Raw genomic sequence first — 14294 nt, forward strand, 5'->3', positions numbered from 1 at the left:
ATATAAAAGGCTAAGTTGACTCGTGCATGTGTGATACATATAAAGCTCTCGCTGGCACCAGTCGCACCCCTGTGTTTCCATCTGTCATTGTTGATTGTGAATTTGGTTGACAATTCTATTATAGAGAAAGAGCGAATAGTGATATTAAAATATTTCTTCTAATTAATTTTCTTTCAGTGTGCATGAATTCATGCACTGGGCCACTAGTGTGACTATAAGCCTAGGAATGCCATGGACTGCCTGCAGTTACCAGAAGCCAGGAGAGAGGCCTGGAACAGACTCTCTGTCAGAGCCTCCAAAAGGAGCCATCCCTGTCCACACCCTCCAGATCTGTGACAGAATAAATTTTGTTGTTTTAAGTCCCCTGGTTTGTGGTCATTTGTTCTGGCAGTCCCAGGACACAGAGTGCTAAAAAGTGGCAGATGAACAGAGAGGGGCTCCAGGGTCAGGTTCCTCCCAGCTCCTGGAGAAGTGTCTCTCACCAGTGCCCTGCCACCTGAGAGGCTGCCCAGGGGTTGGAAGTGTACACTGCCCTGACCCCTGTCTGTCTGTCTGTCTGTCTCTCTCTCTCTCTTTTTTTAGCTAGGCAAGGGACTTTATTAACCTTATTCCAAACTCTATTCCCAGGCTTCCTTGGCTTAATTAGCTGCAAAGAATTAATTGTGAGCTATAGCATACAAAGGATTTGGTCTTAAAAATATCAGAGATCTTCCCTTGCCAGTGTTGGTCAATGGTTAGAGTGTCAGTCCTCTCAATGAAGGATCACAGGTATGATTCCTGGTCAAGGGCATGTACCTGGATTGCAGATTTGATCTCTGGCCTTGGTCAGTCGGGGCATGTGCAGGAGGCAACCAATAAATGTGTCTCTCTCACATGGATGTTTCTTTCTCCCTCTTTCCCCAACCCTTCCACTCTAAAAATCAATAGAAAAAATATCCTCAGGTGAGGAATAACAACAAAAAACCATACACAGCCTGGCCAGCGTGGCTCAGTGGTTGAGCGTTGACCTATGAAACAGGAGGTAAAGGTTTGATTCCCGGTGTGGGCACATGCCCAGGTTGGGGGCTTGATCCCCAGTGGGGGTGTGTAGGAGGCAGCCGATCAGTGATTCTCTCTCATTGTTGATGTTTCTATCTCTCCCTTCCTCTCTGAAATCATTAAAATCATATTTAAAAGAACACACAAACAAAATGTCAGAGACCTGCCCGGCTGGTGTGGCTCAGTTGGTTGATCGTCTTCCCATGCACCGGAAGGTCACCAGTTGGATTCCTGGTCAGGGCACATGCCTGGGTTGTGGGCTCAGCCTCTAGTAGGGGATGTGCAGGAGGCAGCTGCTTGATGTTTCTCTCTCTCCCTCTCCCTCCCTTCCTCTCTCTGAAATCAATAAAAGCGTTTAAAAAATTTATACATGTATATATCAGAGATCTGATCTTATGAGCTCCAGAAGCCAAGTGACATACATGATAATGCAGTCACAGTGTAAATGAGCAGCTCTGAGTTCCCTTTTTAAGCCTGATCATCTTTAGAAGTTAACTCAATTCTGTTTGCCTCATTCTTGGAAGCTCCTCTGGCTGAAAGCATCCAGCCATGTGGATTCCCCAGAGCCTCCTGCTGTGCAGGGCCAGTAGCCCCTGAGGAGGCCTGGAGAGCTTCTGGAGATCACAAGGAAACAGGGTGCCCTTGGCTATTTAGATGGGGTTGCGCTGTGTGCTGGGGTTGGCCACCTGCTTCAGGGATACTGGCCAGCAGTGAGCATACTCAACCGTGCTGTGGGAACCAGGTGCTCGGACAGATGGGGTGCGGTTGGCGCGCATGTGCTGGTCATCTTGTGCCATTCAGGCAGTTAGCCTTCTCTCCTAAGGATACGATGACATGGAACCAGGGGTAGCAGATAGCTGAAATGTAAAAAGTTGTCTAGCACAGCTTCTACCAGATGATGGCAGAAGGTAGCTTGGTCTTCCAGTTGGCCCTGCTGGTGTCTCTGGGCTTTGCTTTCAAGCTGTGTGTGGACCCTGCAAAGCTCAGCCCCCCACTTCTCACTCAGGGCCCTCATACCTGTCTCAGATCAGCCAGGGCTTATACAAGGCAGAGATGAGGAGGTGGGGGCAAATTGCATTGCTCACAGCATCATGCTCCAGCCCTGTGGCATGGTGTCCAGATGCAAGCCAAAGGGAGGTGTGCAGCCAGGCTGAGCTACGTACCCAGCAAGGCCCCACATTTCTGTTGCTCCGCCCAGTGCTCCCAGGATAGAGCTAGGAAGGGAGAGAGGGAGAGAAACATCAATGACTGAGAGAATTATCCATTGGCTGTCTCCTGCACACTCTCTACAGGGGATTGAGTCCACAACTGGGCATGTGCCCTGACTGAGAATCAAACTATGACCCCCTGGTTCATGGGTCGATGCTCCACCACTGAGCCACACCGGTTGGGCATATTTTTTACTAATTTTTAGAGAGAGGAAGGGGGAGAGAGAGAAACATTGATGTAAGAAACATCGATTGGTTGCATCCCGCACACACCCTGACCAGGGATCGAACCCACAACCTGGGTATGTGCCCTGACTGGAAATTGAACCTGCCACTTTTTGGTGTACGGGATGATGCGCCAGCCAACTGAGCCACACCAGCCAGGGTTTGCTAGCTCAATCTTTATCCTGGAGTGTCAGCTTGAGGTTCCTGTTGTCAGCTCTCCTCAACTGTCCAGTTTCAGGGGCTTAAAATAACAAATTTATTCCCTTATAGTTCTAGAGTCTACAAGTCTGAGATCAGGGTATGGGCAGGATTGGATCCTTCTGGGGGCCCTGAAGTAGAGTCTGTCCCAAGCCTTGCTCCTGGTTTCTACGGGCTGCCATGAACCCTTGGGGTTCCTTGGCTTGTGGTTATATCACCTCGATTTCTGCTTCCATCCCTGTCTGTCTCTATTCTCTTCTTATAAGGACACTAATTGTTGGATTTAGGGATTTCCCTAAATTCAAGATGATCTTGTCTCAAGAGTCTTAATTAATTACATCTGCAAAAACTCCATTTTCAAACAAGGTCACATTCTGAGATTCCAAGTCAGCCCAGCACAGGGGCTGAGCTGATTCACCCTCTGTTCCAGGTCCATCTCACAGCCTTGCAGCCACATGTGATGCTCTTCAGGTGCTCCCATCCATTTCCCAGCCCATGACCCCATTGAGCAGGTGTGTCACTTTATGTTTGGGGAACTGATTCTGGAAATTTTGCTCCTCTCTGCTGTTCAGCAGCACCTGAGGAGCACACCCCCTTACCTCACTGACTCCTGCATCTAGAGCCAGGCACAAGAAGGCCCCTTCCCACAGGCCACTCTGCAGCCTAGAGGCTTCTGCTAGGAGAGTCCAGGCGTCCCTGGTCCTGGCTGGCTGTGGGGTGACTCTGAGCTTCTCAGCTGTGGATAGTCACTTCCTGGGGTGGGCACTGGTCCTAGAGGGTACCCAGGGAGGCCCGGCAAGCAGGACTCCAGCCATCAGGGCCCACTGGCCCACTGGCAGACACAGGCAGGCAACATATCCCAGAGCAGGTGTCATGGACTGAATTCACATGTGGAAGCCCTAATCCCCAGTATGAGTATATGTAGAGATGGGGCCTTTGAGGAAGAGATTAAGGTGAAATGAGGTCATAAGGGTGGGGTTCTGATCCGGTATGACTGGTGCCCTAATGAGAAGAGGAAGAGGAGAGAGTCTTTTTCACACACACCCAAGGAAAGACCATGTGAGGATATGGCGAGAAGGTGGCCACCTGCAACCCAGTAAGAGGGCCCTCACCAGAACCCCACTCTGCCGGCATATTGGTCTTGGGCTCCCAAACCTCTAGAACCATGAAAAATAAGTTTCTGTTGTTTATGCTGCCTAGTCTGTGGTACTTTATTATAGCAGTCTGGACTATGATAGAGGGTTGTTTTGGAAGTAGGGGTCAGGGAAGACTCCCTGAGGAGGTGTATGAGCTGAAATCCAGGTGATGAGAAGGAGCTCCATGGAAAGTTCTAGAAAAGAGTGGAGTGGGTTCAAGGACCTAGAGGTAGAAGGAAGGGCCTTGCGGAAAGTTGGGTTTGTTAGGAAAAGAGCCTGGATTGTGACTGAGGCCCCTCCTGTCACTGGGCAACCTCAGAGCCTATTGTCCCTCAGTATCTCAGTTTCCTTGCTTATAAAATGGAAATTAAGTCCTGTCTCCCCTGCTGAGGGCTGCAGCAAGGCCTCATTCAGGGTGGGCTCCCAGCTGGCTGGCAGGTCTGGGGTCTCATTCTCTGGGAGAGAGGCCCACATGATCCAGCTGTGCTGAGCTCAGACCCCGAGGGACCCTTCACACATCCCAGCCGGAAGGTCTGTGCTCAACAACTGCACCAACAGGGAAACAAACGTGCTCCCAGTGGACCCTCTGATTCAGCCGGGGCCAGGAACTTGGCAGCAACCACAGAGCCTGATTAAAGGCATTCCGAGACTCACTCGGTGTTTGTGTATCTGGTTCTGTATTTACACTTTGGGAACGAATAAGGAGGCAGCTGGGGAGTATCTCACTCAGCTTGGGGGGTGGAGGGGGGGCGGTGACTCAGCCTGGAATCCTTGCTGGGCCACAAGCCTGTGATGCTTTCATTCATTCCCTCATTCATTCATTATTCCCTCCCTCACTAAGCAGATGTGTGATTCAAAACTCCAGTGTCCCTGGCATGCTTCTGGAGGTTGGCTGGGCTCCTCACCATGGAGCCCTTGGTTGGCATGAGGGTAGGCTGTGATGTAGGACCAGGGCAGCAACAACGTTAATAAGAATTAACTCAAAGTCTCGAAGTGGAGCAAATATAGGAGCTAAATCTAGAAGGAAGCATAGGTGTAACTTCCTGGCCTTGGATTTGGCGATAGCTTTTTGGATATGACACTAAAGCACAAGCAACAAAAGAAAAATAGGTTAATTGGACGCTATCAACATTTAAAACTTTTGTGCATCCAGAGACTATTAAGAAAGTAAAAAGAACTCACAGAATGGGAGAAAATATTTACAAACCATATAGCTGATAAGGGATTAATATTCAGAAATATAAAGAACTCTTATGACAACACGAAAAAAGAGAAACCCAATTTTAAAATGGGCAAAGGACTTGACAGACATTTCTCCAAAGATGTTAGACAAATGACCAACAGGCCATGAAAAGGTGCTCAGCATTACTAGTCGCCAGGGAAATGCAAACCAAACCCACAATGAGATATGTCATACCCATCAGGATGACTACTGTTAAAACAACAGAAACGGACAAGCATAGGCAAGGGTGTGGAGAAATTGGAACCCTTATGTAGTATTGGTGGGAATGTAAAATGGTACAGCCACTATGGAAAACAGAATGGCTATTCCTCAAAAAATAAATTACAGAGTTACCATATGACCTAGCCATTCCACTCCTAGGGATATATACCTAGAGATTTGAACAGGGACTCAAACTGTCTACCTGTGTCCACAGGAGCACCGTATTCACAGTTGCCAAAAGGTAGAAACAGCTCAAGAGTCCCTCAGTAGATGTAGGACAAACACAGTGTGGTTCATCCACACAGTGGAACTTTATTCAGCCATGAAAAGGAGTGAAGCACTGACACATGCTACAACATGGAGATAAACCTAGAAAATATTGTGTTGAGTGAAGGAAGTCAGACACAAAAGGCCACATAATGTGTGATTCCATCTGTATGAAAGGTGCAGAACAGGAAAATCCATAGAGACAGAAAGTGGCTTAGTGGTTGTTGAGGGGGAGGAAGATGGGAGGTGACTGCTAATGGGGATGCAGCTTCCCTTTGGGTTGACAGAAATGTTCTGGAACTAGAAAGAGGTGATGGTTGCATAACATTGTGAATGTACTAGATGTCATTGAATTGTATATGTTAAAATGGTTTGTTATATGTTATGGGAACTTTGTTTTGATTAAAAAAAAAAAAAAGTTTAAAAAAGAGCGAAAAGCCCAGGCCAGGTTGCTCCGTTGGTTGGAGCGTCATCCCCTACACCAGTGGTCGGCAAACTGCGGCTCGCGAACCACATGCAGCTCTTTGGCCCCTTGAGTGTGGCTCTTCCACAAAATACCACGTGCGGGCGCGCATGTACTGTGCGATTGAAAGTTCGTGGCCCATGTGCAGAAGTCGGTATTTTGTGGAAGAGCCACACTCAAGGGGCCAAAGAGCCACATGTGGCTCGTGAGCCGCAGTTTGTCGACCACTGCCCTACACCAAAAGGTTGTGGGTTCAATTCCCAGTCAGGGCACATACCTAGGTTTCAGGTTCAATCCTTGGTTGGGCACATATGGGAAGCAGCTGATCGATGCTTCTCTTTGACATTGATGTTTCTCTCTCTCTCTCCCTTTCTCTCTTTCTCTAAAATCAATAGAAACATATCCTCCAATGAGGATTAGTGAAAAAAGAAAAGCTATTTTGGGCCTTCCTTTTGGGGCACCTGCTAGTACAGCCATCTCCCTCAGAGCCCAGGTTTCCAATCCTTTACACAGTGGGTAAGGGGAGACCTGGGGAGAGACAGCATGACCCATGGACACGTGGCATGAGTGGTCACTGCAATCTCTTGCAGCCACAGGATGGAGACTGGGGAGTCACATGTCAGAGCTGGTGACCCTCAGTCCTCCTCTCCCTGGAATAACTAGGCCCAGGGTGTTTGGTGCTGTCTTCCATGGCCTCAGTGAGATAGTCAGCCATGCACATGTCACCTCAACTGAGCAGTATAGGGGGAGGGCCCAGTGTGGGGAATGGAGCCCAGGAGGGGCTGTCTACCATCTGGAACTCACTACCTGCTGCCCAAGCTGAACCTGGGAAGGAACTTGGAGGAATGCAGCCAGACAAACTGGGTGAATACACCTGTCAGAGAATGGTGGCCCCAGAAAACTCACGTGGCTCCATAAGAATCAAAATTAGATCCTACTAGGAGTTCTTGGGGGCTCTCTGCATGTGTCCCCATGGCTGCTGGAATACTTGGAGAACCTGGTGAAGCTCCGGTCTTTCCCTCCCAGGGACACTCCCAAAGGTGGCTTGAGCCAGGGTGTGCAAATCCCCCCGGGTCCCAGTCAGTGCTCCGTCCCAGAAGCATCATGTGCCTGAGCTGGCAAGGGGACAAAGTGTGCTCTTTGCTTCCCTCTCATGGGCGGTTCCCAGATTGGGCCCCGGACTGGGGCACATGCTGCCTCTGCACTCGAACAGCCATCTCTTCTTTCTTGAGCCTCAGTTTCCTGGAGGTTGGGGCTAAGGGTCCCATGTGGGCACAGGAGAAATGTGGTTCCTGCCTGGGATCCTGAGTGTATCCAACTCTTGTTCCTGTCCTCATATGTCACCTTATTTTTACTTGTTCCCCATGTGTGCTGGACTCTTCCATTGTGCCAGAGTCCTTATGGGGCCGACAATCTGATGGGATCAGACAGACCTCAGTCAGGTAGTTTTGTGGAGGAGGTAACCCTGTGGGGGCGAGGTGCTCAGTGTTGGGCTAGCCCAGTGGGAAGAGCCTCATAGAGGAGGCAGCACCAGTGCAAAGGCCTCACAGCAGCAGCCGTCTCAGGTGTGGAGCCTGGTGGTCGGGGAAAGCAAAGGGCCAGCCTGTGAAGCCTTTGTGGTGAGAGGGGCCAACAGGCCTGTCCAGAGCACACGACTTCTCGCTGGCTTTGCAGGACAGAGCTCAACCTTCAGCACACTGACTCCCCTTAATCTCATTAGAAGGCCCACCATTTACCTGATCAAGGCTGGCTTGTCTGGAGAGTGAAGCCTGGGAGAGGCTGACAGGTGGGGGTGTCACTGCAGCCTGTTGGTGCAGGGGTGGGGGTACTGAGGCCTGGGGAGGGCCCTAAAGAAGTGGCCGCATCCATCACACCACATCTTCCCAGAGCCACTGGCCTTGTGGTCTCCGTGCCCTTGTGGTCTCCACTTTACCCAGCCCAGTGGATGCTGCTGCCTGTGCTGGGGGAGTTGTGACCAGCACGGTGTAGGCACTGACAGAAGCTGACAGACCTGTAGGGGTCCTCTCAGCAAGGTGGGACTGAGGGAGGCTGGAGAAGTCACCATTTACACAGGGCTCTCTGCAGGGGAGTGGGTGTTGGGCAGGGACAGGTGAGAAGGACATCTTGCATGTGCTGAGTGGGTAAGGGGAACAAAAAGGCCCAGGGCTGAGATGAGGAAACTGGTGGGGGTAAATGAGGGCCAGGAGGGGGCTGTGGCCCCAGAGGTGGTTCTTAAGAGGTGGAAGCAGGGCTCAAACACAAGGAGGGAATGGAGTGGGTCTCGGGTCTGAGGTTACCTGTGCCAAGGCATGAGTGGGGCCTCTAGCCTGTGTTGTTTCTCATAACCGTGGGGAGGGACACATTGGGGTATTCATGTCAAAGACAGACCCTGGACTGGGCCCACAGACTTGCAAACCACCTGGGCAGGAATAGAGCAAGGTCAGCCTCTCTCCCAGTTCCACACGGCCTGCAGGAAGCAGCTGTTTACCTGAGTTAGGTGCTCTGCTGAGTGGATGGCCAGTTTCCAGGCTTCACTTTCCCTCCAGTGTCTAACCACCCCCCCCCCCCCCCAGGAAGCTGGGCACTAGTTGGGGAGCGGGTGGTGTGGGCGGCCAGCTGGTGGAGGCCACTAGGAGCTATTTGTGAGGGACCACAAGTGGCCTTGTTGTGTACACAGAGTTGACCCTAGCAACCGCCCCAGCTGGGAGAGCAACACCACCCCTTCCTGCATGCCCAGCCAACCACCCCTTGTTCATGATAACTGCCTCCCACAGCAGTGTGATGGACTATAGGTGGTGCTGCCTGGGCCAGGGCATCTGATCTTGTTCCCAAAAAGTGGAATCAGCTGCTTGAGAGAGAAGACGCGATTGCCTGTCCAGGTCCGAGGCAGCCATTGCTGGCCAGGGAACCTCGGGCTCCTGGTTCTGAAGTGGGAAAAGTCCCCAGTTGAGTGATGGGCAGAGGACTGCAGGAATTCCGCCAGCCCAGATGAGAGCCAACCACTGGGCCCAGTCCTGGTGAGGCAGAGGGACGAACAGGCAGAAGGAGCCTGGGGCCTTGGGCAGGACCCTTGAACTCAGGCAGATCTGCTTGTCTTGTGTGCTGCTGGAGGAGCCACATCTTGCACTTTGAAAGTCAGTGCTACACTTCTGAGCTGACTCCTCTGATCCAGGCCATTGGAAAGAAGATTTCTCTTGTGTCTGTCCAGGCATCATTTTGCAGCATCTGGCCTGTGCCTAGTAACAAAGCCTTTGGCCACGATGAGAAATGGCTCCCCCGGGTGGGTGAGAGGCCTCCTCCTCAGGCTCTAGGCTCCAGGCCTGCTCTATACTCTTACTCATTCACAAACCTGCCGCGTCAGCCAGCAAAGAAAGCTCCCTGAGGTTCACACAGTCCTGGGGAGGACCTCTTGTGGCACCTTGGGTTTCTGATTCTGCCTTTTTGGGTGGAGAGACACTGGCTTCTTTGAAAATCTGAGTCATGGGTCCTACACCCTCTGTGATTGGTGCTACTGACCCCACCACATGGGTCCTTTCCAGGCAAGGTGTGCTGAGGATGGCCCCGCCAGCCCTCGCTGCAGCTGCCGGTTTCTCTTACAGCTCCAGCTCCAAAAGTCCCAGTACCTGCAGCTGGGCCCAAGCCGTGGCCAGTACTATGGCGGGTCCCTGCCCAATGTGAACCAGATTGGGAGCGGCACTGTGGATTTACCGTTCCAGGTGAGCAATCCCCCACACGATCTTCCCACACTGCCTTCCTGTGGGAGCTTGCCCTGGGCTCCCACCTGGGGCACATCCACTCTGGGCAAATTTGTATGTGTGATGGCTGCTTTGGACAGCCAGTGTCAGCAAACTATTGCTGCATCCCTCCCACCCCACACCCTCCTACTCCTTTTCTGACCCTGGGATGGCCTGGCCAGACCTTGCCCAGATCCCCCCCTGGCCAGTCCCCTGTCAGCATCAGCAGACCCTGCAGCGAGGCCTCAGTCTGGCTGCGAGCGTTTCGGCAGCCACTACACCTGTTGGCCGTCTGTGCAGCAGCGGGAACCGCTTAGGGCCTCTGGGGCTTGGCTCCATCAGCCTCACTAATCCTCAAGCCCAGAGGTTCTCAGAAGGAGGCCCTGAGACCTGACCCCACTTGTCTACAAATGTTTCTTGGCAGAGACCTATACAGCATGGCTCCTGCAGGCCACAAGGCCGCCATGCACATCCTTATCATAAATAGCGAGAGATAAAACTCACCACCTGGGCGCAGTGCCAGCCTCTTCCCTGGGGCCATGCCTGACCCTAGTCTACAGGTGGAAGTGGAAGCAAGGTGGGCCAGGGAGCCAGGGCTGAGAGCCAGGCCACTCCAGCATGGTGTCTGCTCTGCAGGGACAGGTCCGTGGACTGTCACACTTTCACCCCGTTGCTGAGACAGGGCCCCAGAAACAATCACATCTGTCCACATGCTGATAGGCCAGGTGGAACTTGGGCTGGTCCTCAGGGAGCTCAGCTCCCACCTGAGTAATCCACCAACTCCTACTCCTCCCATAATAATGCTGCCAGGATGCAGTAGGCCACTGGCCAGGGTCCCCCAGACTGACTCTGGGTCTGCCCTGCTCACCTCTGGGCCCCTGGGGTATGGCCTCCTTGAACAGCCTCATGAGAACAGATGCATAGGGCTGTCTAGCTGACCAAAACCTGACCTCTTTGTCAGGGTATTTCCTCCTCCCTGGCTCTCCCCCTTCCTCTGTCTTCCTGTCCCTCCTCCCTGGAGGGGAGCATCTTCTGGGCACCCAAGCTGGCCCTGCCTGGATCACTGTGACCGCAGGGCTAAGGGTGCAGGGCCTGCTGGGTCCTAGGGCTGAGGGTGAGGCTGGAGCATCTCAGAATCTGGTTCTTTGCATTCTAGCCCAGCGGATTTCTGGGGGATGCCCTGGCAGCGGCTCCTGTCTTTCTGGTAAATGAGCCCCTGGGCTGAGGCTATTGGTGTCCCCAGTGTGGCTGCCCTCCTGGCCTGGTGGGAGGTGTCCTGTCTGACAAATGGAAACTGATTTGCTCTGCACCGCCCCCCACCCCCCACCCCCGTGTCTGGGGAAATTCGTGTGGTCACATGGAGAGATCCCACCCAAGAATTCAAGCATGTGCACCAACGCTGCATGTTTGTTCCCATGACACATGCACACAGGTGTGCACAGATTCTAGACTCGGCCTGGTGAGCTGGGCTGCGGCCAGGCCGAGCTTCTCTGCCTCTGGCTATGCTTCAGCCATCTCAGTTTCCCCTCTGCTCCCCAGGCATCTCTGAGAGGAGATGAATGGCCTCTGCCCTCTGGTGTCCCTGCTGGAGGGTGAGGCTCCCTCCCTCTGCAGCTGAGCCCAAGTCGTGGCCAGTACTGTACCCAGTACAGTGGGTACCTGCTATCTCCCAAGCTGGCAGGTCTGTGCTGGGTCAGAGAGAGAGAGGGGCCCTGGACACTGGAGAGCAGTCAGCCCTGAATGCCAAGTGAGGTGTTTAGATACATGGGGAAGAGCAGAATTTCAGCCACTTTTTGCCCCACTTCCCAGAGAAGAGAGGAAGGCCCAAGGACCAGATGGCCGGGGAGGGGGACAGGCTGTGTCCAGAGCTGGCTAAAGTTGCCAGTCTTACCACAGTCAGATGGCAAGAAGCCCCACAGTGCTAGGGATGGCTGAGAGCAGGCTCCTGGGGGCCCCAGGGGCATGGAGCTGGGAGAGGGAGTAGGGCCTGGCCGGGGACCTCATGCCAGCCCCAGGTGCTAGAAGAAGCCCTATCCTGCCAAGCCATGGGCTAGGGCTCCAAAAAGTGCCTACACTTGGCTAATGGTGTTGCCAGGATGTGGTGGAGAGCGCTGGGGGCTGCGTCTCAGTTGAGGCTGACCCCAGGCTCAACAAGGAGCCTCCAGGGAGCCAGCACTTGGCCAGGTGGCCCTTAACATCCTCGGCTAGAGCTTTGGGCTGTCTCTTGGCAGCCTCTCCAGGGATGACGTAGGTGGGAAAAGGAGGCCAGCCAGGCCCGAGAGAGAAGGCGGAGGCCTGTCTGCACCTGGTGAGGCTGAGGGTGGGGGTTGGGGGTTGGGGACTGCTCAGGCCATCTGCACCCCTGGCACCCTGGCCAGCACTGGCCCCGAGCTTGTGTCATTCTGCCTGGCCTGTGCATGCCTGCCGCACTGCACGCCTGCCACCTCGACGCCCAGGGTCCTCAACTTGCCCCCAACCCATAGTGCTAGGAGGCTGGGAGCTGGTCAAAGGAGTAAATTGGTCTGGGTTGCCTCATGGTGGCCAAGGTTGTCTCAGGAGTGGGAGGCCATGAGGTCAGATCTTGGGGACAGGCTATAGCTGATAACCGTTTTGGGTTTCTCTCATTTTTCCCCCCATCTCCTTCTCTCCCTCTCCCCTCCCCCAGACACCCTTCCAGTCCTCAGGCCTGGACACCAGCCGGACTACCCGGCACCATGGGCTGGTGGACAGAGTATACCGGGAGCGCGGCCGGCTCGGCTCCCCACACCGCCGGCCTCTGTCAGTGGACAAACATGGACGGCAGATATCCTTTTCCCAGAGGACTTGGACAGGGGGGCAGGGCCCCGTTGGTGACTGCAGGAGCCTGAGTTTGTCTAACTAATGGAGCTACCAGCTCTGGGAATGGATCGGGGTCACCCCAGTGGACTTCCCAGAGGAGGCAGTGAGGCAAGCTGAAGAACCTTTGGCTAGGTGGGGACTGAGGGACACAGGGAACAAGGATGCAGAAGTGGCCGCTGGAGCATGCAGCCTGAGGTGAGAATTGGGGAAGGGGATGTTGAATCACATTGCACTTGGATGCCCAGCTGGGCAGTGGGGCCCAGGAAGGCTGTGAGCAGAGTGACTACACATTAAGGCCATGTTGGTGTACCGCTCTCAAAACACAAAATTCCTGTCTGTACCTTAGCTAAGCAGAGAGAGCGTCAGGAGTTCCCCCCCACCTTGGCCACCCCTTGGTGCTCAGCCAGCCAGCCAGCCCCCCCGCCCCCCCCCCCGAGTCTGAGTGCTGCTTTGGGACCCTCTGCTTCCTAGAACAGAGAAGCCTGTTCTTTCCTGGTTCTCATTTCCGCGGCAGGGGAAGCCTGACCAGCTGGGCCCCAGACAGAGCCCTCAGGCCCCAGGATCCGCCCATCAGCCCAGAATTAAGAGTCATGACCTGGGTCATCTGAACTAGACTCCCTGCCGCCCCCATGAGCCCCAGTTTCACAGCTGGGGCCCCTCTTGGAAGGGGTGTAGCCCGCACGTGTGCTCGCAGGGGGTGAGTGCTGAGTGCTAGGTGGATGGGGCCACCCCGGGGGCCACTCGCAGCCAGGAAGGAAAGGGCCCCCCCTTCCCACCCTGCAGGCCCAGCTGTTTGTAGGTTCCCAGTAGCCTGGCCACCAGGTTTTTGGGGCTAAGGTGGGGCTTGAGTCAATAGCACTGACCCCTTAACTCACACTCAAGCGGACAGCTGCCCCTATGGTACTGTGTACCTCTCACCACCCTCGGACACCAGCTGGAGAAGGTCAGTGACCCAGAACCAGCCCCTAGCCCTCTTGTTGAAAACAAAACCAAACTTTCATCCTGGTTGTGCTTGGAAAATCAGTATGTAGTCACTTTAAAATGACAAAACTAAGAAGCATCTAGGAGCCCTAACCGGTTTGGCTCAGTGGATAGAGCGTCGGCCTGCGGACTGAAGGGTCCCAGGTTTAATTCCGGTCAAGGGCATGTACCTTGGTTGCAGGCACATCCCCAGTAGGGGGTGTGCAGGAGGCAGCTGATCAATGTTTCTCTCTTATCCATGTTTCTAACTCTCTATTTCTCTCCCTTCCTCTCTGTAAAAATCAATAAAATATATATTTAAAAAAATAAAAATAAAAAAGCATCTAGGAGTTTTTAGAAATCAGCTCTTTTTCTTTTTTAAGCAAAGCTGAAATTATATTGAACTAGAGGCCTGGTGCATGAAAATTTATGCACAGGAAGGGGGGTCCCTCAGCCCAGCCTGCCCCCTCTCACAGGAGCCCTCAGGTGCAGGTGATGCCCTATCACACCTCTGCTGCTGCTACTGCTGGCAGCGCAAGCCTCAGCTGGCCCTGGTTACCTGCGCCTTGGGCCAGCCCTGGGTGGCTGGGCAGCCGACATCCGAGGCTTGCCTGTACTTCGGGCCGACCCTGAGCGGCTGCGGGGCTGAGGGGACTGGGGGACTCCAGAGGCAGGCACGCGAAGCAGCACGCCTGCCGCCCCAGCAGGGCTGAGGGGACTGGGCGCTGCCATCTTGTGGCTGTGGGCACTGCCATCTTTGAGGGTGGGACAGTCAATTAGCAT

General features: G+C 53.7%; 1 protein-coding gene across 10 annotated transcripts in view; it reads left to right on the forward strand.

The window, feature by feature from the left end:
• CRTC1 (CREB regulated transcription coactivator 1) overlaps window positions 1-14294 on the forward strand; it is a 62430-nt gene that overhangs the window by 23302 nt on the left and 24834 nt on the right. For 7 of the 10 annotated variants that reach the window (XM_036311719.1, XM_036311722.1, XM_036311723.1 and 4 more), the window contains exons 2-5: window positions 9579-9695; window positions 10870-10917; window positions 12379-12516; window positions 13433-13494. In XM_036311719.1, the coding sequence (XP_036167612.1) occupies window positions 9579-9695; window positions 10870-10917; window positions 12379-12516; window positions 13433-13494 (365 nt within the window). The remainder of the gene's footprint in view (window positions 1-9578; window positions 9696-10869; window positions 10918-12378; window positions 12517-13432; window positions 13495-14294) is intronic. The other 3 variants (XM_036311721.1, XM_036311729.1, XM_036311728.1) reach the window with 1 other exon arrangement.

This window comes from Myotis myotis, unplaced genomic scaffold (genome assembly GCF_014108235.1).
Source record: "Myotis myotis isolate mMyoMyo1 unplaced genomic scaffold, mMyoMyo1.p scaffold_m19_p_6, whole genome shotgun sequence".
Taxonomy (NCBI): Eukaryota; Metazoa; Chordata; class Mammalia; order Chiroptera; family Vespertilionidae; genus Myotis; species Myotis myotis.